Source organism: Protobothrops mucrosquamatus, unplaced genomic scaffold, assembly GCF_001527695.2.
Source record: "Protobothrops mucrosquamatus isolate PMUCROS unplaced genomic scaffold, P.Mucros_1.0 scaffold1232, whole genome shotgun sequence".
NCBI classification, from domain to species: domain Eukaryota; kingdom Metazoa; phylum Chordata; class Lepidosauria; order Squamata; family Viperidae; genus Protobothrops; species Protobothrops mucrosquamatus.
The window spans coordinates 251,674-274,236 of record NW_015387439.1 but is presented as its reverse complement, the minus strand read 5'-3'; the positions used below and the strand labels follow the sequence as shown (position 1 = coordinate 274,236).

At 51.9% G+C, this 22,563-nt stretch overlaps 2 protein-coding genes across 2 annotated transcripts in view; both read right to left on the bottom strand.

Annotated features, from left to right (window-relative positions):
- Nucleotides 1–145, bottom strand: part of CALM3 (calmodulin 3) — a 6,882-nt gene extending 6,737 nt beyond the window's left edge. Inside the window, exon 1 of the mRNA XM_015820996.1 lies at nt 18–145. Within this exon, the coding sequence (XP_015676482.1) occupies nt 18–20 (3 nt within the window). The 5' untranslated portion in view covers nt 21–145. The remainder of the gene's footprint in view (nt 1–17) is intronic.
- A 3,517-nt stretch (nt 146–3,662) lies between these two features.
- On the bottom strand, nt 3,663–22,087 carry LOC107291955 (protein jagged-1-like). The gene is made up of 14 exons (XM_029285058.1): nt 22,013–22,087; nt 21,272–21,290; nt 20,088–20,152; nt 18,944–19,246; nt 15,820–15,883; nt 13,571–13,825; nt 12,681–12,741; nt 11,883–12,013; nt 11,336–11,455; nt 8,046–8,159; nt 6,990–7,036; nt 5,742–5,918; nt 4,492–4,633; nt 3,663–4,030 (listed from the first exon to the last, which is right to left on the bottom strand). Exons 1-14 carry the CDS (start codon nt 22,085–22,087, stop codon nt 3,663–3,665), a joined length of 1,941 nt encoding a protein of 646 aa, XP_029140891.1.
- Nucleotides 22,088–22,563: the final 476 nt, after the last annotated feature.

Below are 22,563 nucleotides of genomic sequence, written 5' to 3'. Positions count from 1 at the left end.
CCGCGCTCGCCCCTCACCATTGTCCGGTCCGGGTGGGCCAGGCGGCAGCGGCGGGGGCGTCCGGAGGCTTCGAGGGCAGCAACGGCGTCGCGAGGGAGGCAGAGCCGCACCAGCCGGGACGCACCGAGGGCCTCTTCACGGAGCCTCAAGGCGCGCGCCGGATCCCTCCGCCAACGGCCGCCTCCGGCCTCGCCCCGCCGCGGCCTCCTCCGCCGGCGCCCCGCCCCTTCGGCGCCCGCCGAGCCCAATCCGCTCTCGCCCCTGGAGGCGGCCCCGCCCACTTCCTCCTGCGGGCGGGGAGAGGGCCGAGGGGACTACTTTTCCTCCCCTCGCTCGCTCCTCGCGCTTCTTTCCCGGTCCCGCCCCTCCCCTGCAGCCGCCTGTCGGCGGAAGGACACGGCATGGCGAGCTCGCCCTTGTTTCGCGCGCTCCCATTGGCTGCGGGAGGAGGCGCAGGATGAGACTCCCGCGGCCATTGGTCGCCTCTCACCTGCAATGCGTCAAAATTGGAGCGGGCCATGTGGAGGAGGAAAAAAGGGGGACGGAGGGAAGGAACCAAACGGAAGGGTGTGGGTGGAGGAAGAGGAGGAGGAGAGCCCGGGAAGCCGCGTTTTGCGGCGTGGTGGATTGCGGAAAAGAAGAAAAACATCTCAGTGTTTTTAAAATGGTATGGCCCTCCCCCTCCCGGTCACGAATAGATCGCTCCAAAAATAGGGGCGTGGTCCACAGGCCACCAGGCAGGATAGCCCCGCCTCTTTCCAAAAGCCGACATTACGCTCAAGATGGGCCACGCCCTCCTTTGGCCACGCCCAGTCACTGCAAGTCACGCCTTTCATCGCTCTGGATTTCTCTACTTGCAGGCACTGCAAAAAAAAAACGTCCTGCAACGAGGGCTGGAAACTCTACCTGTTGGATTGCCACCTGCTAAGTCCTTGGGAACATTGGCTGGACCTTGAACTCTTGATTCATCCAGTTCAAATATCAATTCCCAGCCCCCCCCCCAATCTGAACATACTGGAACAGGGGTCCAGTGGCCATGCTGGCTAAGGATGATGGGGCTTGGAGTCCAGTCTTGCTGGACTGTATCTCTGGGCAAGCTGGGCTAGGATGATGGGCGGGATGGTTCTACGGTCCTTCTTGGAGACGCTAAGAGATTGCACCGGTCTGAGCTGGAGAAGCAGGCGGGCTCCCTCCCATCCAGGTGCAAATGCCGGCTGACCTGGTATTAATCTTGACCCTGTTAGGAAGGGCCAGAGAGGTCACGTGGCATATGGGCAGTCCTCAATTGAAGACCACAAATGATCCCAGAATCTTCGGTCGTTGAGCTAAACAGTCATTAAGTGGGCTGTCATGCGATTGCTCGGCTCAACGACAGCAATCTCGGCTCTCCCCATTGCAGTCGTTAAGCAATAACCTATAGGTATAGGTCAGGGGTAGGCAACCTTGGCTCTTTTATGACTCGTGGACTTCAACTCCCAGAATTCCTGAGCTAGCCATGCTGAGGGGAAAGGGCAAGGTTTCCAAGCTGAGCCATGCTGGCTGAGGAATTCTGGGAGTTGAAGTCCGCAAGTCATGAAGGGACCAAAGTTGCCTACCCCTGGTATAGATTCTCCTGCTCAAGCAGGGGGCTGGACTAGAAGACCTCCAAGGTCCCTTCCAGCTCTATTCGATGATAACCTGGGGGTATGTCCTGAGAAGCCCAGCGCAGGTGACAGGGACCGCTGGTGCATGGAAACCCACCGCAGGCTGAGAGTCCTGGGCATTCAACCAGCCCTACCACACCTGGGACGTTCAGAAGCATGGACTTCAACTCCCAGGATCCCCCAGCCAGCAATTCTGGGAGTCAAAGGCAACACACCTTAACAGTTGCCCAGGTTGTCAAACGCGGCTTTAACTAACCGCTCTCAGCTTGGTGCTCCAGGCTCAAAAGATGACAACTGACCTGGGAAAAGTGACTTACAACAATCATCACACACACCCCACGCCTTTCTTCTTCCATATCTGCCGAGCGATCACAGGGCAAGGGAGGTGGCTGGCTGGGCAGCTTACCTGCCCGTACAGGTTGCGAGCTGTTCAGCCGCCCCTGCCCCAAACTTCTCACAAGCTCCGAGCCCGGGGCAAGGAGAGGCAGGCTGCAGCCTGTCTTCTCCCCCTCCATCCCGGTTGGCTGGCACCAGCCACGCTGGCGAAGGAAGTGGGCGAGAGGGAGCAGAACAGGTGAGGGGAGGAACAGGTGAGCCAAAGAGCCTCCGGAAGTTTCTCCTGCTGGGAAGAAGACTCATCCTGCCAGCCTCAACCTCTCCAAAGCTGCGGGCCCCGAGATGCCAGGGTGCCCTCCAGGAGCCCATAAAATGCAGCTGCCAAGCAGGCGGGCAGAGCCAGAGACGGGCTGTGCTGACGTTTGAGCTGCCAGCCTCATCTGGCCTCGCCTTGCCGGCCCCCTCTTGGCAAAGATCCCCACGCAGGTAGTCCTCGAATTACGACCACAGCCAAGCCCAAATTTGCTAAATGAGACGTTTGTTAAGTGAGGTTTGCCTCATTTTACGACCAGTTGTTAAGGAAATCCCTGCAGTTGTTAAGTTAGTAACACGGTTGTTAAGTGAATCCAGCTTCCCCATTGCTAGTCCGAAGGTCACAAAAGGGGATCACGTGACCCCCGGGACATTACAACCGTCATAAATACGAGTCAGTTGCCACGCAGCTGATCCCAGGATGTGAGGATGCGGCAACGGTCGTTAAGTGTGAAAAAGGATCCTAAGTTGCTTTTTTCAGTGCCGATTGTAACTTCGAATGAGCCTGAGGGACGCTGGTCTCCGTACATTATGGGGAAGTTCAAAAAGGCATTAATCCACTACCCAGTTCAAAATTGTGCTGCCCACCCAGTTCTTTGCCGATGCCTCATGTGACACCCCAAACTTGCGGTGGGGCGCAAAACAGCAGCCGTGAAATATTCCCTCGTGATGCTTTCGCCTCACCCCAAACACGGGACGTTTGACTCAAAACACCAAGGGCAAAAAGACACAGAATATTACAGTATATTACAGCGCAAATCACATTCCGTCTACCCAAGAGGTTTCTTTCTGCAAAACAAGGGGGGGTGCCTCCCCCACACCCCTTCCAGGCACCCTCTCGCTGAATTGGACTACAACGCCCCATCCTCCCCAGCCGCTTCAAATCGCAGCCCCTGAGGTTGCTGCCTGGGATTGGGGTGGGAAGCCACGGATCTTAAGTGAGGGGTGGTCAAGGGGTATGGGGGGTGCCCCCCTGCCTTTTTATCCCATTTGGGGAGGGGGGGTATAATCGCTTGCCAGATGTAGCCCATCGATGGCCAGATGTGCCAGTTCAAATTATTTCCAGAAATGAGGCGATTATTTGCTCTTGCCAAACGCAGCTTCTTTGGGCAACGTCCTGTCCTCTGAGCAGCCGTAAGGGACCCCAGAGACCCTCCCTCACCCTTCGGGTCTTTCCCTCCTGCAAAGAGCCCGGCAGCTAGACCAGTGGAACATCTGCCTGGGGACACAGGAAATCTTGCAGGTGGGGCCTGCCCATTCTGGAGATGGCCGCTTTCGGAGAGGAACGTAAGGAAGACGAGGATCAGGACCACCCCTGTCCGCAGAAGAAGTGCCTCCAAAGTTTCACACTCCTCCGCCATCCCCTTCTTGTCAGAGTGGAGGCCTTGCTAAAACCGGGCCGATGTTCAACCGGTTGAGCTTGGCCCTCTCCTGGTTGGAGATGTCCACCTTGGGCAAACTGGTAGAAGGAGGCGCACCGTCGGGCAGCCCTGCCACCTTGGCCGTGTCACCGGTCTCGCCCAGCCCTCGCTCGGCCTCCCCCTGGGTGAGGTTGTGGATGAGATGGATGGCGTCCGGCCGCAGGCTGTTGTTGGCGGGGGGCTCCGTTGCACCGAGGACTCTCGGCAGAGACCGGCGTTGAACGCAAAGCAGCAGCAGCAGCACCAAGACGGGGAGCACCCCGGCAAGGAGGAGAACCGGTGGAAGGACAGCAGAGAAGAGGGCGGCGTTGGTCTCTCCTAAAGGGAACCAGGTGTGAAGAACAGAGTAACAGAGTCAGGAGGGGCCCTGAAGGTCTTCTAGTCCAGAGGTCCCCATCCTTTTGGGCACCAGGGACCACCAGTTCCGTGGAGAGAGGTTTTTCCGCGGACTGGGGTGTGTGTGGTCCCTTCCAACATCATCATCATCATCATCATCATCATCATCATCATCATCATCATCATCATCATCATCATCATTATTATTATTATTATTATTATTATTATTATTATTATTATTATTATTATTATTATAATGGATGGGCCTTTGCTTGTTTGTGTGGACCCTTTGTTGTGTAGGGAATTCTGGGACTTGAAGTCCACCCATTTTCCAGTGGCCAAGGTTGACAAACGCTGTCTTAAAAGATCGGCATTAATGCCCAGACCTGCCAAAGCTGCAACCTTCAAACATCTGAGAGACCCCCCCTCCCCTCAGGACCCACCTTTGCACCCCTCGCCCAAGCAGGGCTCTTGCAGGATCTGACACGTGGCATCTTCAGGGCACAAGCACGTGTAGCTTCCTCCTCCATCTTGGCAGATGGCACCTTTGGGGCAAGGATTCGGAGAGCAGAGATTGGCAGAGACCTGCGGGAGAAAGCCGGGGGGGGGGAGGGAGGGAGCGGCAGGGAGAAAGAGGGGGGGATATTCAGAACTGCCGGAGACTATTTGTGAAAAGTTGGTGTGTGTGTTTGTGTGTTCTCCATTGTTTTCCTCTTCCCGCCCTCTCCACTCCTGTGCATTATGAGAGCCAACACGGATTATGGGGCCTGGGAAAGCCCACCGGTCTCCATGGGGAGAAGTCATTCAGCACTGCCTCACAAGGAGTCTAGTGGTGAAGGCACCAGGCTAGGAACCAGGAGACGGTGAGTTCTAGTCCTGCCTTAGGCACAAAAGCCAACTGGGTGACTTTGGGCTAATCACCAGGAGATGGAAAGTTCTAGTCCCACCTTAGGCATGAAAGTTTGTTGGGTGACTTTGAGCCAATCCCCCTCTTTCAGCCCAACCCACCTCATAGGGCTGTTGTGTGGAGAAAACAGAAGGAGAAAGGATCATTAAGTGTGTTCTCCACTTAGGGTTATTTGTAAAAATAACACAGGCAGCATAGAAATAAAAATAAAAAATAAATAAAATAAAATAATAAAATAAAATAAATAAAATAAAATAAAATAATAAAATAATAAAATAAAACTAATAAATAAATAAATAAAATAAAAAATAAAATAAAAAACAAAAAATATAATAAAATAAAATAAAAAATAAAAAATAAAATAAAATAATAAATAAAATAAATAAAATAATAATAAAATAAAATAAAATTAAATTAAAATAATAAAATAAAATAAATAAAATAATATAAAATAAAATAAAATAATAAAATAAAATAAAAAAATAAAATAATAAAATAATAAAATAAAATAATAAATAAATAAAATAAAAAATAAAAATATAATAAAATAAAATAAAAAATAAAATAAAATAAAAAATAAAAAATAAAATAAAATAATAAATAAAATAATAAAATAAATAAATAAAATAAAGTAAAATAAATAAAATAAAATAAAAATAAAAAATAAAATAAAATAAAATAATAAAATATAAAATAAAATAAAATAATAAAGCAAGGACCCTCCCCTGACACAGCTGTACAATTTCTGGGACCCTGCTGAGTTTCCACTCCAGAGAAAGCAATTACCTGGCACCACCTCCCTCCAAAGCCCGGTGGGCATCTGCAGAAGAAGGTCTGGTTTTTGGCCTGCTGGCACTGGCCGCCGTGCAGGCAGGGGGCCTCTTGGCAGGAGCCCTGTTCGGTCTCACATTCGGCACCGGTGTAGCCTGGTTGGCACAAGCAGGTCTGCCTGTCGCCCTCCATCTGGGGGGAGAAGGGAGGAAAAGAGGGTGGGGGGGTCCGAGGAGTGAGCAGAGTGGGACGCAAGCAGTCCTCAACGTACGGCCACAATTGAGCCCAAAATGTAGGTTGCTAAGTGAGACGTTTGTTAAGTGAGCCTTGCCCCACTTGACAACTTTTCATGCCACGGTTGTTAAGGGAATCAGGGCGGTTGTTCAATTAGTCACACGGTTGTTAAGTGAATCTGGCTTCCCCATTGACTTTCCTTGTCAGAAGATCGCAAAAGGGGATCACTGGGAACCTGCAACCGTCATAAGTACATGCCAGTTGCCAAGCATCTGAATTCTGATCACATGACCGTGGGGAGGCTGCAACGGTCGTAAGTGTGAAAAATGGCCCTTTTTTCTGTGCTGTTGTAACTCGGAACGGTCACTAAATGGACCGTTGTGAGTTAAGGACTATGTATAATGGTTCGAAGAGGGCAGGACTGGCTCTTCCACTAGTTAGGATGGCGCCCTGTCCTCAGTGGTCGTAGGAATTAGGAGGGGACAGGGCTGGGAGGACAGCATCACAGGTAGTCCTTGACTTACAACCATTCACTTAGTGACGGTTGCAAGTTACAAGAAAGCTGGAAAAATTGACTTAGGACTGGTCCTCGCACTTACGACCGTTGCAACATCCCCATGGTCACGTGATCAAAATCTGGGCAAATGGCATGTATTTAGGTCACGCGATCACCATTTGCGACCTTTCCCATGGGATTTTGACGAGCCAAGCCAATGGAGGAAGCTGGATTCGCTTAACGACCGCATGTTTCATTTAATGACCACAGTGATTTCTTTAACCGTGGCAAAGGAGGTCATAAAGTCAAGCGTCCCTGCTTTATTGGCATGAGTCGCTTTCAAACCACAATAAAAACATTTTTAATAAATCATAAAAAACTTATGACCGCAATGACTTCGGACTGAAATTCCAGGCTCCATTGCGGTTGTAAGCCGAGGACCAACTGTATGAATCGGCGGAAAGGAAAAGGCGGATACCAAACTGTAATCACTCTTATTATCCTAGGATGGGCAGATTCTCCCACACACCTACCTGACACGTGCCTCCGTTTTGACATCTCCCTGGGCACAAATTCATTCCTGTGCAGAAAGTGGATTTTAAAAAAAGGCAGGGTATTGATCAAAAAACATGAAAACTGCAGTTGAAGAACCGAATTCTTAGACTGTGAGACCCTGCCTTCGCCTTGAGGATTTCTAGATTTCTTTCGGGACTTGAGGCAGTGGACATAGCAGCCCCCCCCCCCAGACTCCCATCCTCCCATCTTTATCTGCTACAACAACCCTGGGAGGTAGTTTGGCTTAAGGGCAGAATTGACCCCAGATATCCCCAATTTTCATCCACTTTGTTTAAGAACCTTGTTTTCCAAACTTGGCAACTTTAAAATGGGTGGACTTCAACTCCCAGAATTCCCCAGCCAGCAAGGCTGGCTAGGGCATTGTGGGGGTTGAATTCCACCCATTTTCATGCTGGTTGGGGAATTCTGGGAGCGGAAGTCCACCCCTCTTAAAACATGCTGGCTGGGGGATTCTGGGAGTGGAAGTCCACCGCTCTTAAAACATGCTGGCTGGGGGATTCTGGGAGTGGAAGTCCACCCCTCTTAAAGCATGCTGGCTGGGGGATTCTGGGAGTGGAAGTCCACCGCTCTTAAAACGTGCTGGCTGGGGGATTCTGGGAGTGGAAGTCCACCGCTCTTAAAACATGCTGGCTGGGGGATTCTGGGAGTGGAAGTACACCCTTCTTAAAGCATGCTGGCTGGGGGATTCTGGGAGTGGAATTACACCCCTCTTAAAGCATGCAGGCTGGGGGATTCTGGGAGTGGAAGTCCACCCCTCTTCAAGTTGCCAAAGTTGAAGAAACCGCTTAAGGTGATCACGGAGGACAGGGAACCTAGGGCGAACTACAACTCCCAGCTGCGCCAGACACCACAGCTGGTCATGAAGGGTGCTGGGAAACGTAGTTTTGGAATGATGGCCTTGGAGGACTCGTTTTTTTCTGAATGACACAAAGAACTCGGGTGGCTCCGTGCAGATTTATTTCTTTCGTTTCCCCTTCCTGCAATCCCGGAATTAATCTGATCGACCCTCTTACTGATGCTGCAGTTTGCGCCCATCCAGCCTCGCAAGCAGTCGCAAAAATAGCTCCCAACGACGTTTTTACACGCCCGAGCGTGAAGGCACGGCTTTCTCTGGCATTCGTTCACATCTGGAAAGAAGAACAGAAGTAGAGAGAGCGCTCTTGCCAGCTGTTAGCTCCGCCCAGCTGTCTTGCTGCCTCCCCTCCTCCTCCTCCATTGGTCGTTAGCGTTCACAGGTACACTGCTCCTGAACATGGAAGCTCGCAGCTGGCAAAGACCTGAAACCCAAGACCCACTCTTTTTCTAAAAAAAACCCACCTCTTCCCAGTTGCCGTAATTGAGTCTTTTTAAGAAAAACGCATTCTCTAAATGCATTCAGATCTCAGGCAAGTCTTAGGCCTGGGGGGGCTGCTTCGCTTAATGACCAAGTGGCCGGTCCCAATTGTGGTTGCTAAATGAGGATTATCTGCATAGAAAAAAATGTTGTAGACATATTCACTTTATCCAATTTGTTAAGTTTGATTGTTAAGGCGGGGTCTTCAAACATGGCAACTTTCAGACTGGTGGACTTCAACTCCCAGAATTCCACAGCCGGCAAAGCCGGCTGGGGAATTCTGGGAGTTGAAGTCCACCAGTCTGAAAATTGCTAAGTTTTTGAAGAGCCCTGCTTTAAGGTGCCAGGGACTCAATGTTGCTTTTTAGGCAGCCTAGATGTGAAAATGTCCTATTTGTAAAATGGGAACCTACAGCGGAGATGAAAGACGTGCAAACAAGCACAATTGCACACATATTTCATTCTCCCTCCATTTCTCTGATTCGCCTTCGGAAAGATTCCCCACCGCAAGCTGGGCGCCACATACCGTCCTGGCACGTCTTCCCACGCCACCCGGGCGGACAGACACACTGCGGTCCGGACGGGGTCAGCCGGCAGCTGCCACCGTTGGCACAAAGCTCCAGAGGGCAGGGCAGTCTGGAAGTGGGCCGCGGAAGGAGGGCTGGGAAGAGAGNTTAAAACATGCTGGCTGGGGGATTCTGGGAGTGGAAGTCCACCCCTCTTAAAGCATGCTGGCTGGGGGATTCTGGGAGTGGAAGTCCACCGCTCTTAAAACGTGCTGGCTGGGGGATTCTGGGAGTGGAAGTCCACCGCTCTTAAAACATGCTGGCTGGGGGATTCTGGGAGTGGAAGTACACCCTTCTTAAAGCATGCAGGCTGGGGGATTCTGGGAGTGGAAGTACACCCATCTTCAAGTTGCCAAAGTTGAAGAAACCGCTTAAGGTGATCACGGAGGACAGGGAACCTAGGGCGAACTACAACTCCCAGCTGCGCCAGACACCACAGCTGGTCATGAAGGGTGCTGGGAAACGTAGTTTTGGTATGATGGCCTTGGAGGACTCGTTTTTTTCTGAATGACACAAAGAACTCGGGTGGCTCCGTGCAGATTTATTTCTTTCGCTTCCCCTTCCTGCAATCCCGGAATTAATCTGATCGACCCTCTTACTGATGCTGCAGTTTGCGCCCATCCAGCCTCGCAAGCAGTCGCAAAAATAGCTCCCAACGACGTTTTTACACGCCCGAGCGTGAAGGCACGGCTTTCTCTGGCATTCGTTCACATCTGGAAAGAAGAACAGAGAGAGCGCTCTTGCCAGCTGTTAGCTCCGCCCAGCTGTCTTGCTGCCTCCCCTCCTCCTCCTCCATTGGTCGTTAGCGTTCACAGGTACACTGCTCCTGAACATGGAAGCTCGCAGCTGGCAAAGACCTGAAACCCAAGACCCACTCTTTTTCTAAAAAAAACCCACCTCTTCCCAGTTGCCACAATCGAGTCTTTTTAAGAAAAACGCATTCTCTAAATGCATTCAGATCTCAGGCAAGTCTTAGGCCTGGGGGGGCTGCTTCGCTTAATGACCAAGTGGCCGGTCCCAATTGTGGTTGCTAAATGAGGATTATCTGCACAGAAAAAATTGTTGTAGACATATTCACTTTATCCAATTTGTTAAATTTGATTGTTAAGGCAGGGCTCTCCAAAAACTTAGCAACTTTCAGACTGGTGGACTTCAACTCCCAGAATTCCACAGCCGGCAAAGCCGGCTGGGGAATTCTGGGAGTTGAAGTCCACCAGTCTGAAAGTTGCTAAGTTTTTGGAGAGCCCTGCTTTAAGGTGCCAGGGACTCAATGTCGCTTTTAAGGCAGCCTAGATGTGAAAATGTCCTATTTGTAAAATGGGAACCTACAGCGGAGATGAAAGACGTGCAAACAAGCACAATTGCACACATATTTCATTCTCCCTCCGTCTCTCTGATTCGCCTTCGGAAAGATTCCCCACCGCAAGCTGGGCGCCACATACCGTCCTGGCACGTCTTCCCACGCCACCCGGGCGGACAGACACACTGCGGTCCGGACGGGGTCAGCCGGCAGCTGCCACCGTTGGCACAAAGCTCCAGAGGGCAGGGCAGTCTGGAAGTGGGCCGCGGAAGGAGGGCTGGGAAGAGAGAAGACCCAGGAGAAGCCTGTTGGTCAAGACGTTTGTGCAAATGCGTCCATCACAAGCGACAGAGGTCCAAAGAAGGTGAGAAAGCACCTCTGAGTTAGCGACAGTCAGGCATCTAAGAGCAAAGGGTCATCTTTCAGAAGTCATTGCTAGTTCTACCTGGAGGGGCACTAGCATTAAGAAGGGGGCTGGAATTCTCTGCCCCCACTCCCGAATTTATTCGTGAAGTGGGGTCCTGGGTGCTCTCTGCGCTTGGTGGCTTTCTGGCAGACGTTTCATGACCCAACTAGGGAACATCATCAGTGCTAGGGGTTTTGCAGAGAGGAGGAGGAGGAGGAGGAGGAGGAGGAGGAGGAGGACGACGACGACGACGACGACGACGACTGTGGGGTCCCCGGTGCTCTCCGAGCTTGGTTGTTTCCTTGCAGACATTTCATGACCCATCTAGGGAACATCATCAGTGCTAGAAGCGAGGGGGGTTGTGGAAAGGAGAAGGAGAAAGAGGAGAAGATCTGTGGGATTCCTGGTGCTCCCTGAGCTTGGCTGTTTTCTTGCAGACGTTTCATGACCCAGCTAGGGAACACCATCAGTGCTATGTAGCTCAACCCCACCAGCTCATTCAAGGTTTTCATCAAGCAAGGATTGGAAGTTAAGTTTCCCAGCGCTGCCCATAGGACAATCTTCTCTAATACGTATGCAGATGACCAAAGAAACAACCGATCCTATGCCCATTGCTGGTCCCTTCCAACTGTCCCCGGTCCCTGCAGAATGCCAGATCCTGCATCTTTTGCCATCCTCGGCTAGCCATCTCTGCTCACCGTACTCGCAGTTGCGCCCGCTAAATCCTTCCGGGCAGAGGCACTCGTATTCATCCGGTTCCTTGTTGGCACAGGTGCCCCCGTTCTGGCACGGACGGTGTGATCCACAATAATTCAGATCTGAGCAAGAAGGAAAAAGAGGGAAGGATGTTTAGGATCGGGTCCAAGGCTGGGGAAAAAAAACAAGCATGCCAAGCTGGCGCCCTCTAGTGGTCAGGATGTGAACTTTCATCCTCCTTGATCAAGCTGGCCAGCTGGGGGGGGGGTCACCTCTTGAGCGGAAGGAGGGGAAGAGGAACGAAAATGAGTTGGGGGGTCTTTTGCTCCTCCCAATGATCATAAGTACGAAAAACCATCATAGGTCACTTTTTTCAGGGCCGTGGTAACTTTGAACGGTCACTAAATGCGTTGTAAGTTGAGGACCGCCTGTAGAAAGAACGGCCAAGAATTTTTGCTCCGAGCTGCGTCTTGGGAGAGGGGCTCCGCTGCCCCCTTTCTTCCCGTCTCAAAGCAAGGACCCCCTGAGCAGGACCGAGGCGGGGCTCACCCTTGTCGCACAAAAGGCCACCCCAGTTGGTCTCGCAATCGCACTTCCAGGGCAGGGTGCAGCTTCCGTGGACGCAGCCGGGAAAGAGAAGGCATCGGTCGCAGTGGGGGCCCGTCCAGCCGTAATGGCACCTGAGAGGGGAAGGGTGGTTACTGCACAACGAAGGGCCTTGAAATTGAGGAGGGGGAGTGGCTATCTCAGGCCTGCCCCAATCTGATCCCTTCGCACAGGGGTCCCCAACCCTCGGGCCGTGGATCAGCACCGGTCCATGCAAACAAGCGAAGCCCCATCTGTGGGATGGAGACAGCACGTGAAACCACTCCCCCCCCTCTAGTCCACGAAAAACCTCTCTCCACGGAACCGGTCCCTGGTGCCCAAAAGGTTGGGGGTCTTTGTTTTAGGACCCTCGACTCCACTGGGTTGAAAAGAAAGGTTCTTTTACTAAGGATGTTGGCTGCAGTAAAGTCCGGCTAGATCTGGATTTCCCGCACGCAAAAGACACAGAAAGGTTTCTCCCCCCTCCCGCTGACCTGTCTGTCTTCAATCCATTGGAACTCACCCAGATGTTTTTAGAATGCCGGGATGTTTTGGCTAACCGACATTCTTTCCCAGGGTGATTCTAAACCCCCCTCCCCTTCCTAGCCTTTGATGAGCAGGATGCCCGCGAGGCGCCAAGCTGGACCTGGCAGACAGACCCGACAGGTGACTTAGGGAGCGGGCTTGAGTCCAGGAGAGGAAAGTCCTGGCTTGCTGGGAGGCTAACGGGTCGGGGCCATTCCCCACCTGCTTCCTTCTCACCTGCACTCGCCAGGTTCCTCGCAAAACCCATGCGTTCTGTGGCACCCCTGACGACAAACCGCTGCAAAAACACCACAAGAAGAGGATTGAAACATGAGGCGAGGCTCCGGACCGGGTCTTAAGCTGCTGCAAGGACATGACTGCCCCCTTCTTTGGGGGGATACCAGAACGATCATTTAGGTGGGTATGGGGGTTAGTAACCTGGCCTATCCCGAAGGGCTGGCCAAGAGGGAGTGAAAGGGAGGAGATTCGGCCTACGGATTTGCACCCATGGGGAACATCCTTGTTTTGGTGTTTGAAAGAAAGACTGAAAGGACACAGGGAGGGGGTCACTCCAGGCTGGAGACCCCCACAGGACAATTCCTTTTGCATCGCTAGGTGTATGTGGAGAAGGGAAGGGGGCCTGGTCTACCTGGCTACAGGTAAGACCGGGGTTAAGGAAGGAGGGCCGGGCCTCAGGTGCTCGCTTGTTTTTGAGGTGGAATATCAGCTTCCAGCATCTCAGGAATGGCAGGACTTAGGGACATCCCCCAGACGGGTGTCAAAAAAAAAGTCAAGATGGCAGCTGGAAATAGGTGATGGAAGCCCCGCCCCTTTTTAATGCACAGGTGACACACAGAAATACAGGTGGAGTTTGGGGACGCCGTTATGCCCAACAATCTGGTCTATTTGTCTGCTTCCCACCCCAGAAAAATGTCCCTAATCTTTTAGCTTGCGTCCATCTTGATTTTTTTGAACTCCCCCCCCACCCAAGGCACCTCCTAGTGGGGGGAAATTGGGGCAGGATAACCCCGCTGTGGGAGGAGCAGCAGGGCAATGGGGCAGCCTGTCCTTTTCTAGACCCTTCTTCCTCGCCCTGCCCCGCGCCCGCCCGCCAGCCTCGGACATACCCCGCTGGCACTTGTTTCCCGTCCAGCCGTCCAGACAGACCTTGTTCCCGGCCGCGTCGCAGCTGTGGTGCCCGAAGAAGTCGTCACGGGGCCTGCAGAGCAGGTTGCACGAGGGCCCGTAGTAGTGCTCGTGGCAGTGCACTCGCAGCCGGTACTCCAGCAGGGCGCTGCGCCCAGGATGCCGTAAATCCTGCCAGCCTTCACCTGGGTTCACCATGCCCGAACGGCTCACCTGCTCGATCAGCTGCCCTGAGCCTGATGAGGAAGGGGGGAAGGGAAGGGTGGGTGGTCCTGTCCTCAATCACAGCCCACATCTGGTGGGAGGCACAAAGCGCAAAGAGCCAGCAGCCCCAGGAGAAAAAAAGCAGGAGACGGCAACGACATACAGGATAAGGACCGCAACAGACACTCTGTAGGACCAAGAGGCAGAAGGCTGGCAGAACGCGTCCACGAACACCAACTAGCAGTCGGGAGATGGGATGAAAAAAAACTTAATTGCACAACACGTGGACAGACTTAACCATGGTTTCAAGTGGGAAACCGTGAGCATCCTAGATTTAAAAACTCTAGAGAATTCCTGGCAGGTTTGCACTCAGATAAATCAGCCATCGACAGGCACCTAGAGATAAACAACATTTACCCGCCCTTCGATAAAAAAAGAAACAAAAAGGTAATCCAAAAGGCAAAAAGAGCATAATGCCTCCTCGCCAGCAATCACCGCCCAGTTAAGCAGAAGTTAACACTGAGATTAACCGTAAGCCGATAACCGTAAGCCGACAATCGATAAGTAAACAATCAAGGAATGATCAACTCAGACAAACAAGCTATCGGTCAACCACAGCCTAATCAAGCAACCACTGAGAAAATTCCCACCAACACTGACAAGGCAAGCCATTTCTATGAAAAACAGAGAGCGAAATCCTTCTGGAACTGATGATGTTACATAGTTGGGTCATGAAACATCTGCAAAACCACCATATCCAGAGAGCACCAAGGACCCCTCCAAGAACAACTTCTCTTCCTCTTCCTCTCCACAGACTGCACTCGCCACTCCCTGCTGACGTTGTCTACTTGGGTCATGAATCGTCTGTAAAAGCACCATGCTCAGAACGCACCAAGGACAGCACAGGTACAAAACTGACATATTTAATCCAGTTCAAAAAATTCATCAACGGTCCGAAATTTGGAAGTTGGCTATCATCGATGTTGACGGTGGCAAGAGTTTTTTATATGTGCAAAAATGGAAAGAGTCGTCCACTCCCACAGTGGAAGAATAGATGGAAAAAGGGATGGCAGAGAGGGCAAAGTTAATTGTTTAATTAAAGAGAAGGACTTATCTAGTTTTGTTTCCATTTGGAAATCGCTTCTGGACTTTACGCTTGAAACAGAAAACAAAATTAAAATTTGATTTTAGGTTTTGGTGGACTAGATTAACTTGGTTGTTATAGAAAGGGCTTGTATCTACAGCACAAAACTGGGGTTGGATGTGTATTTTGTATTTTGTATGTGTACTACATTGAACAGAGTCAAAAATTGCTGCATTTTTTTCTCCGTTTCTTCTTATCTTGCGCCCCTTTCCATCTGTATTATAAACTCTACTAAAAAAAAACAACAACCATTATCAACAGTCCCAAGCATTTTGTTCATCCTTGAGTGCCCTGGACAGAGCTGGAAAGGAGCATAAGTTACTAGTCCACAGCAAGGCTGGCCCACTGCCTGCCACTGCAACAGGGGTGAAAAATTAAACCCATTTACCCTCCCACCCAATACCCCTGCAGGTGTCACTGCCCCGCCTCTGGAAATCCACAAACGAGCCCTCTCTTCCTGCTTATTCCTGGCAACTGCTACTTAGAGGTAGACTGCCTCTCTCCATGGAAGTTCCAGTTTTTACAGGCCAGAGGCTAGTGACTAGTTCAAGGCTCGGCGATCAGGAATGTAGCCGAAAGGAGACTCAAAAGCCCAGAGGTAGGGCATTATTTTCTTTCAATCTTTCCTACACAGTTAACAACTAGCTTAGCCACTTCTCAATTTAAAAAAAAAAAAAAAAGGCACGCCGAACGGCAATCCGAATGGCTGCGGGCGCGAATTTTGCCACCTGCTCTGCTCTTTCGCCTCGATCCCGGCACCCAGGGGAGGCACGTACAGGTTCAAGAAGTGCAACACAAAATCCAGGTGTGTCCGAATGCCCCACTCCTTTCTACCTTGCACCCACCACCTGTATGCAGCAAGGGAGAAAAAGGACTCCTTACCTGGGCTGGTGACGTCACTGGCATTGGCAGCATCCCAGGCCTCCAGAACCAGCGAGTACGAGCGCTAGAAGGGACAAGGCAGAAGCTCACCAAAGCGTCCCCCGCCTGAACCTCTGGAAACGTATTTTTAACCACACACACCCTCCACTCTCCCAGCTGTGCTCAGTTCTAGGCAAACCTACTGAATGAGAATGAAATCCCTTTTTTACCGTATCGAAGCTGTACCTCCGCTGAGCTGAATTGGGATGCAGAAAAACCAATTAATTGAGTAATAATAATAATGCATAAAAGTAGAGTGGTTGTGGCAAAAGATAAGCAAAGAGAGTGGAAGGTGCCTTGGGTGTAATCCCAAAACATCTGGAAGCACCCACTAAGGGCAGGTCAGTCAGCTGGGTCTGTTAAGGTCCCACAAAGCACCCCCCAAATGCCACAGACCACTGTTTCCCAACCTTGGCGACTTCGAGTTGGATGGACTTCAATTCCCAGAATTCCCCAGCCAGCCAGCCAGGGAATTCTGGGAATTGAAGTCCCCACGTCTTATAAGTTGCCAAGGTTGAAAAACACTATCAGAGACCCTCATCCACAGCCAAAGGGGAGGGAAGACGGGTAAGTAGTATGAGTTCAGCCTACATGGCATCCTTTAGATGCCTACAACTACAAAACCCATCCCTGCTAAAGGCTAAACTGGATAAGGATGGGGGGATGCCGAGCATCAAAACTGGAAACCACCAAAAGGTAGGCCAGGAAGGCTGATGAATTCGTTTCACACAACCTGCAGCTCTGGAGGCATCTTTTGAACCCTCCAGACCCTGATTCTCTGCTTGTTTGCTGCTCTGACTAAACCAGTTTGCCCCATTCACCCAGTTATCCAGGCGTTGTGCAACTCTCCGACCCACAAGCTAACCACGTCGGTTGTGTTGGCCCGGCCCCACCGAGCCAGCCAAACTTTTCTTAGCACGTGGCCGGTGCTGCTCTGTTTTCCTATTGGTTGAGACGATGCTCCAAAAAAAGGCAAGGTCTCGCTGCCATAAGAATTTCCCACAATGCCCCAGGGCTGGGTTTCCTCCGAGCATTGTGGGACATCCAATGGGTGGGCAGCCATCTTGGGCTGCTCAGAACCTACAAAGGTCCAGTTTGGAAGGCAGCTTGAGATGTCAAACGGCAGCTGGGTTACCTCCAGATATCTTTTATTTATTCGTTAAATTTATTTATTAAATTTATACGCCAGCTATCTCGTTCTGCCCTGGATCTGAGGGTGCAGATGGCACAGAAAGATACATTCACCCAAAACAAGGATCTTGAGTGTCTCCCGAACAGCCGCTACCCTTGGCTGACGTTCCCTTGGGGAGAGGGGAAGGCATTTCAGAACAGCCCCAAAGGTCAGCGGTCATCCAGGCTCAATGACCTTTCCCAGGACCTGCAGCCAGAAACCTAGTAGCTGTTGCTCAGTTTGTAAGGCAGCCTCCCAGAACTGAAGCAGCTCTGCTTCGTAAGAAAACGCACGTCTCCAACCCATCCTTCAGATGTGAATTGGTGGGTTTAATACAGGTGAGTTGTTTAAAAGAAAAATCAGATTTTTTTTCCTTTAAAGATGCTTTGTCTTCTCCTTCTGACATCCTCAAGTGGGCAGAAACTCGATCAGAATAGAGCTGGGAGGGAACTTAGAGGTCTTCTAGTCCAACCCCCTGTTCAAGCAGGAGATCCTATACCATTTCTGACAAATGGCTGTCCAGTCTCTTCTTAAAAGCCTCCAGTGATGGAGCACCCACAACTTCTGGAGGGAAGCCAGGTTGTCTTCACTGTCAGGAAGTTTCTCCTTAGTTCCAGGTTGCTTCTCTCCTTAAAATTTTTTCCATCCGTTGCTTCTCGTCCTGCCCTCTGGTGCTTTGGAGAATAACGTGACCCCCTTCTTCTTTGTGGCAGCCCCTCAAATACTGGAATACTGCTATCGCGTCACCCCAAGTCCTTCTCTTCTCTCTCCCCTCTGTTGTTTATCTCCCCCCCCCACCCCAAATCTAGCACTGCACAAAACTGATTTAAGCACACATTACTCCAATTTGGTGGGCGAGACATTTGGAAACCGGTTCAGATCTGCAATCCGGTCTTTTCCGAACCTGAACGGGAAACTGAGCAAATCGGCAAGAAATCCGGGATTAACCTCTGTGGAAAAAAAGCAAGCTGCCAAATGCAGAGCCCGTTTGGGATCGAGGAGGAAGAGATGGAAAGAGGATGGAAATGAGGTTTAAATGGGGGTCTTCCTGCAGAACGAGACCCAGATGCTCTGGCACAGAAGCTGGGGGAAGGGGATTGTGGGGTGTGTGTGCGGGAACTGGGGTGTATTGTGTCACCTTTTTCCCGTGGGCAAACCAGAACAGATTTTGAATCTTGCTCGAGTGATAAATCGGATGAAGCAGTCCCTGCATAAAAGCGGCTGCAATATTAATTTCTTCTCCGTTGATTTTCCCAATCTGTGCATCTTTTTCCAGTCCAGGGGTAGGCAACCTTGGCTCTTTTATGACTCGTGGGCTTCAACTCCCAGAATTCCTGAGCCAGCCAAGCTGGCTCAGGAATTCTGGGAGTTGAAGTCCACGAGTCATAAAAGAGCCAAGGTTGCCTACCCCTGGTTCTAATCCAGGGTTTCTCAATCTCAGCAATGTTGGGGTTTTGGGGGATGCAGCTTTACAGGTAATTCCCGACTTACGACCACAGTTAGAACCAGAATTGCCACTGCTAAGCCAGTTGGTTGTTAAGTGAGTCACACCGTCTTCCAGGTTTCAGAGAGACGCCTTCCTCGACTTGCAAAATGTTCGTTTAGTGACCAGTGTCACGACGTCACTGAAAAACGTGACTTATGAACGGATCCTCGCCTAGATTCGCCTAACAGCCACGTTACTAACTGAACAACCGCAGTAAGGAAAGTCTTAAAAGTCACTTCGCAACTGTCTCGCTTAGCAACGGAAAGTCTGGGCTCCGCTGTGATCGTAAGCCGAGGACTGCCTGTAATCGTGGCAGGTTTATAGTCCTGGGGGTTGCCAGACCTAGAGTTGTGAGAATCTTATAGTTAACTCTCCTGCAGCCCCCCCCCCCCACAAAAAAGGAGAACAAAAAGAAAAAAGCATCTTACCGGCCAGGCAAAGTCGAAAGGGATCACCACGGTCCCAGCCCGGTCCGAGGGCTTCTGGAGGAGGGCCGAGAAGAGGTTGCCCCCCAAAACAGGGGTGGTGGCAGCCCCCAGCACGCAAGGCCCCCCTGGGTGTGCCCGCAGCTGGTACTCCTTGAGGCAGACCCGGAAGAAGGTGTGGCAAGGCTCGGCCACGGGGCATGGCGGCTCCCGCCCACCCCGGCAGCATCGTCCGTCCGCCAGGACACCCTTCTCGTTCCGGGCCAAGCGGACCTGCAGTTCAAAGACACCCATGGCCTCCGAGACCTGAAAGGGGCAGAGACAGGGATGAGCTGCGGAGCGACGTGAGTCTGAGAGAGGTGAGGAAGAAGGAGAAGGAGAAGGAGAAGGGGGAGAAGGAGAAGAAGGAGAAGAAAGAGAAGAAGAAGAAGAAGAAGAAGAAGAAGAAGAAGAAGAAGAAGAAGAAGAAGAAGAAGAAGAAGAAGAAGAAGAAGAAGAAGAAGAAGAAGAAGAAGAAGAAGAAGAAGAAGAAATAGATAGAGGGGGATCCCCATCTCCAACCTGGCGCCGCTTCTCCCCCCCCCAAACTCAGCCCCGGCGTGCTCATAATGAGGGGGTGCCCCCTTCTTTTTAGGAAAGAGGCACGGCTCACTTCCGCCTCACCACGATGGTGGGGAATGCATTCTAGTTATTAAATGTGTTTATTTGTGAATTAAATGTATTTATGTATTGAACCGATGGATTAAATTTATTTAATAAATGTATAGGTTGCCCATTTCACAAACAAGTGGCTTACGACGTCATCAATAGGAGGGTAAAACAATTAGAAGGTTAAAAGCAATAAAGCAATTAGGCAGGAAACAATTAGAATATTGAAGTCAGCTGAAGCCTTCCAGTGGCTTCTTGCCCAGAGTTTATTTATTGAATGATTGACTGATTTATTAAATGATTGACTGATTGATTGCTAAGATTTTTATGCTGCTCCCTTCCCAAACTGACTCAGAACAGCACGTAAGGAAAAATACTTAAAAACAAACACAGTAAAAAACCCATTTCTCCTTCTGAGTCCCCCTGAATGGCCAGCCTCCACTGTCAGAGTAACAGTAGAAAGAGTGCCCCTGAACATAGGCAGAGTGCTTTGGCCTACCTTTAGCCACAAGTGTATAATGAGTGTTGTGAGTTTTTGGAGCACAGAGATCCTTATAGAGCCTTCTAGCCAAATTTGTTCTCATACAAACCTTTTCCTCTCATTTTAACACTCTTTGGCATTTCCAGGTGCAAATTCCACAGCAGCTTCAATTTACTGGCCTCATCCCTGGCAAGCAAACATAATCTCTTTGTACATGCTCAGAGGAATCAAGAGAGATGAGAGAAAGGAAAGCCAGAGGCTCAGATCCTCATGGAATGTTTGCTCTCAAAGCCTTTCATACTAGGATTCACGGCTTGTTGTACTTGGTTGCTGACAGGAAATGCACTCTCGGTATGCTCAGAGGGATCCTTGATGCTGTCTGTCTCTCTCTATTAAGGAAGGAAGGAAGGAAGGAAGGAAGGAAGGAAGGAAGGAAGGAGATGGGAAAGGGAGGCAGGAAGGAAAGAAAAGAGACAGAAAGAAAGAAAGAAAGAAAGAAAGAAAGAAAGAAAGAAAGAAAGAAAGAAAGAAAGAAAGAAAGAAAGAAAGAAAGAAAGAAAAAAGAAAAAAGAAGGGTGGGAGGAAGGAAGGAGAAAAAGGGAAGGAGGGAGAAGGGAACGAGGAGAAGAAGAAACAAAGAAAATGGAAAACAGAAGGAGAAAGTGAATGACAGAGAAGAAGAGAGAAGGGAATTAAAGAGAAAAAGAAGGAAAAAAAACGCAAGCAACTGCTGGCTTGGGGAATTCTGGGAGTTGAAGTCCACAGGTCTTAGAGTGGTCTAGGTTGGACACCCCTACTTTAAACCCCCCTTTTGAAGCTCTCCCAGGGCTTGAATGTCAGGGTCCGGTGCCACCTTGTCTCCTGAGGAGGGTGGCTCTTCACCCCCTATATCTGGAAAGACAGCTGTTGCTGGGTGGGGCACATCAGCTGCCGAAGGGGGCCCCCCCACTGCCACTTGCTTGCCTGCACTGAGAAACTAAGCGAGGGCCACACCTTGCTCGTCCCCCCAGGGAGAGAGATGGGGAGGTCTCTGGAGTTTCAGTAGGGCTGCTTCGGTGGAGGTGGGGAGGAAACTGGGCCTCTAGGGGCCCCTGTTTAGGGGGGGTCTAGGGAGGGGCCCCTGGGGAAAAAGACCCCCTCTCTCTGCAGCCTGCAAGGCAGGAGGGGCCGCATCCCAGCCGGGCCAACCTGCACCTCCGCACCAGGTTCCCAGCCTCGCAGCTGTTAAATAACGAGAAGTCCCAAGAGGGTCCTCTAAAGTTTAGGGTTGATCTTGGGGGGCCAGCAATGGCTTTGCACTGAAAGAGCGGCAAGATCTGAATCAAATGTAATTAAAAACGGAATCTTTCCCGAGCCAGAGCAAAGAAAACCCGGGCAGCTCCCAGGCAGCCCGCCGGGGCGACCCCGAGCTACTCAGCGGCCGCATTCACACGTAACGCGGGTCCCGCATTGAATCCCAAATCCCCACGTCCAAGGGGGATTTCCCATCGCTTGACGGGAAAGTCCGAACTCAGCGAACTCCGGACCGGCTTCCCGCAAACGGCTGGCCCTCTTTTAGCCTGGCCTCCCCCGCCCCCCCAAACAAACCAGGGTTCCAGAGGGGCTTCTGAGAAGCTAGGTGGGGAGGGGTCGGCGGGAGAAGAAGGGAACTCTTCCGCCCCCCCCCCGCTTCGACTCTCTCTTAGCTTTCTTTTGCGGAGTAAACGAGTAGCAGTTAAACTCGCGTGTAAACGAAGCCAGAAACGGCACCGGGCGAAGTTCCTGCTGGGGAGGCTCTCCGGGTCTGCAAAGCGTCGCCCGCGGGCGCCCCGGCTGCGCCGCGCATCCCCCGGCCGCAGAGACCCAGCGCCTTCGGGGTGCGCTGCCTCGGGCCGGCGGGCCGTGGACCATGGGGCCGGGAGTCCTCCCCAACCCAGCCCGGACGGACGGAGGGTCGCTCTCACCTGGAGCCGCACCTGGAGCAGCAGGAGCAGCAGCCCCGGGGCGCAGCGCAGCGGGCCGGGCGGGCCCAGCCTCATGGTGGTGGTGGCGGGGGTGAGCCCTCTTGCCCGGGGCCGGCGAGGCAGCCCTCCTGGGCCGCCCGATCGCGGGGCATAAAGCGGCGGCGGCGGCTCGACGGGACNCCCCCCCCCAGCCACGCCCGGCCCGGCCCACCCCACCCCGCCCCGCCCGGCCCGGGGCACGTGCGGGGGCCGCCGGCCTCTCCCTGCTTGGCAGGCTGCTGGGGACGGGGGTGGGGGGGTGCGACGACAACGCCCATCGTCCCCCGCCGGCGGACCGGGGTTAGGGGGAGGTGGGGGGCGCTCGGAGGGGGACTGCGTTCGTCCGAGGGGGGGCAGGGGCCGGGCTGGGCTCTGCTGGGTGCCAGAGGAAGCCCGGCAGAGCCCCCCCCCCTACTTCTTGGGGGACCCCTGGACCACCCCCCCCAGCTCCATTCCACTCCAGGCAGTCCAAGGAACACCTGGTGGCTTCACCAAGGTCTAGTCCTCAACTT

What these genes read in the sequence shown, in the direction of transcription:
- LOC107291955 (XM_029285058.1), bottom strand. Translation starts at nt 22,087, where the DNA reads ATGAGGCTGGGCCCGCCCGGCCCGCTGCGCTGCGCCCCGGGGCTGCTG. An exon ending in TTATACACTTGTGGCTAAAG is followed by an intron (nt 19,247 to 20,087) that starts GTAGGCCAAAGC and finishes TGCCCCTTTCAG; the next exon opens with GTCTCGGAGGCCATGGGTGT. An exon ending in CTTTCGACTTTGCCTGGCCG is followed by an intron (nt 15,884 to 18,943) that starts GTAAGATGCTTT and finishes TGTCCCTTCTAG; the next exon opens with CGCTCGTACTCGCTGGTTCT.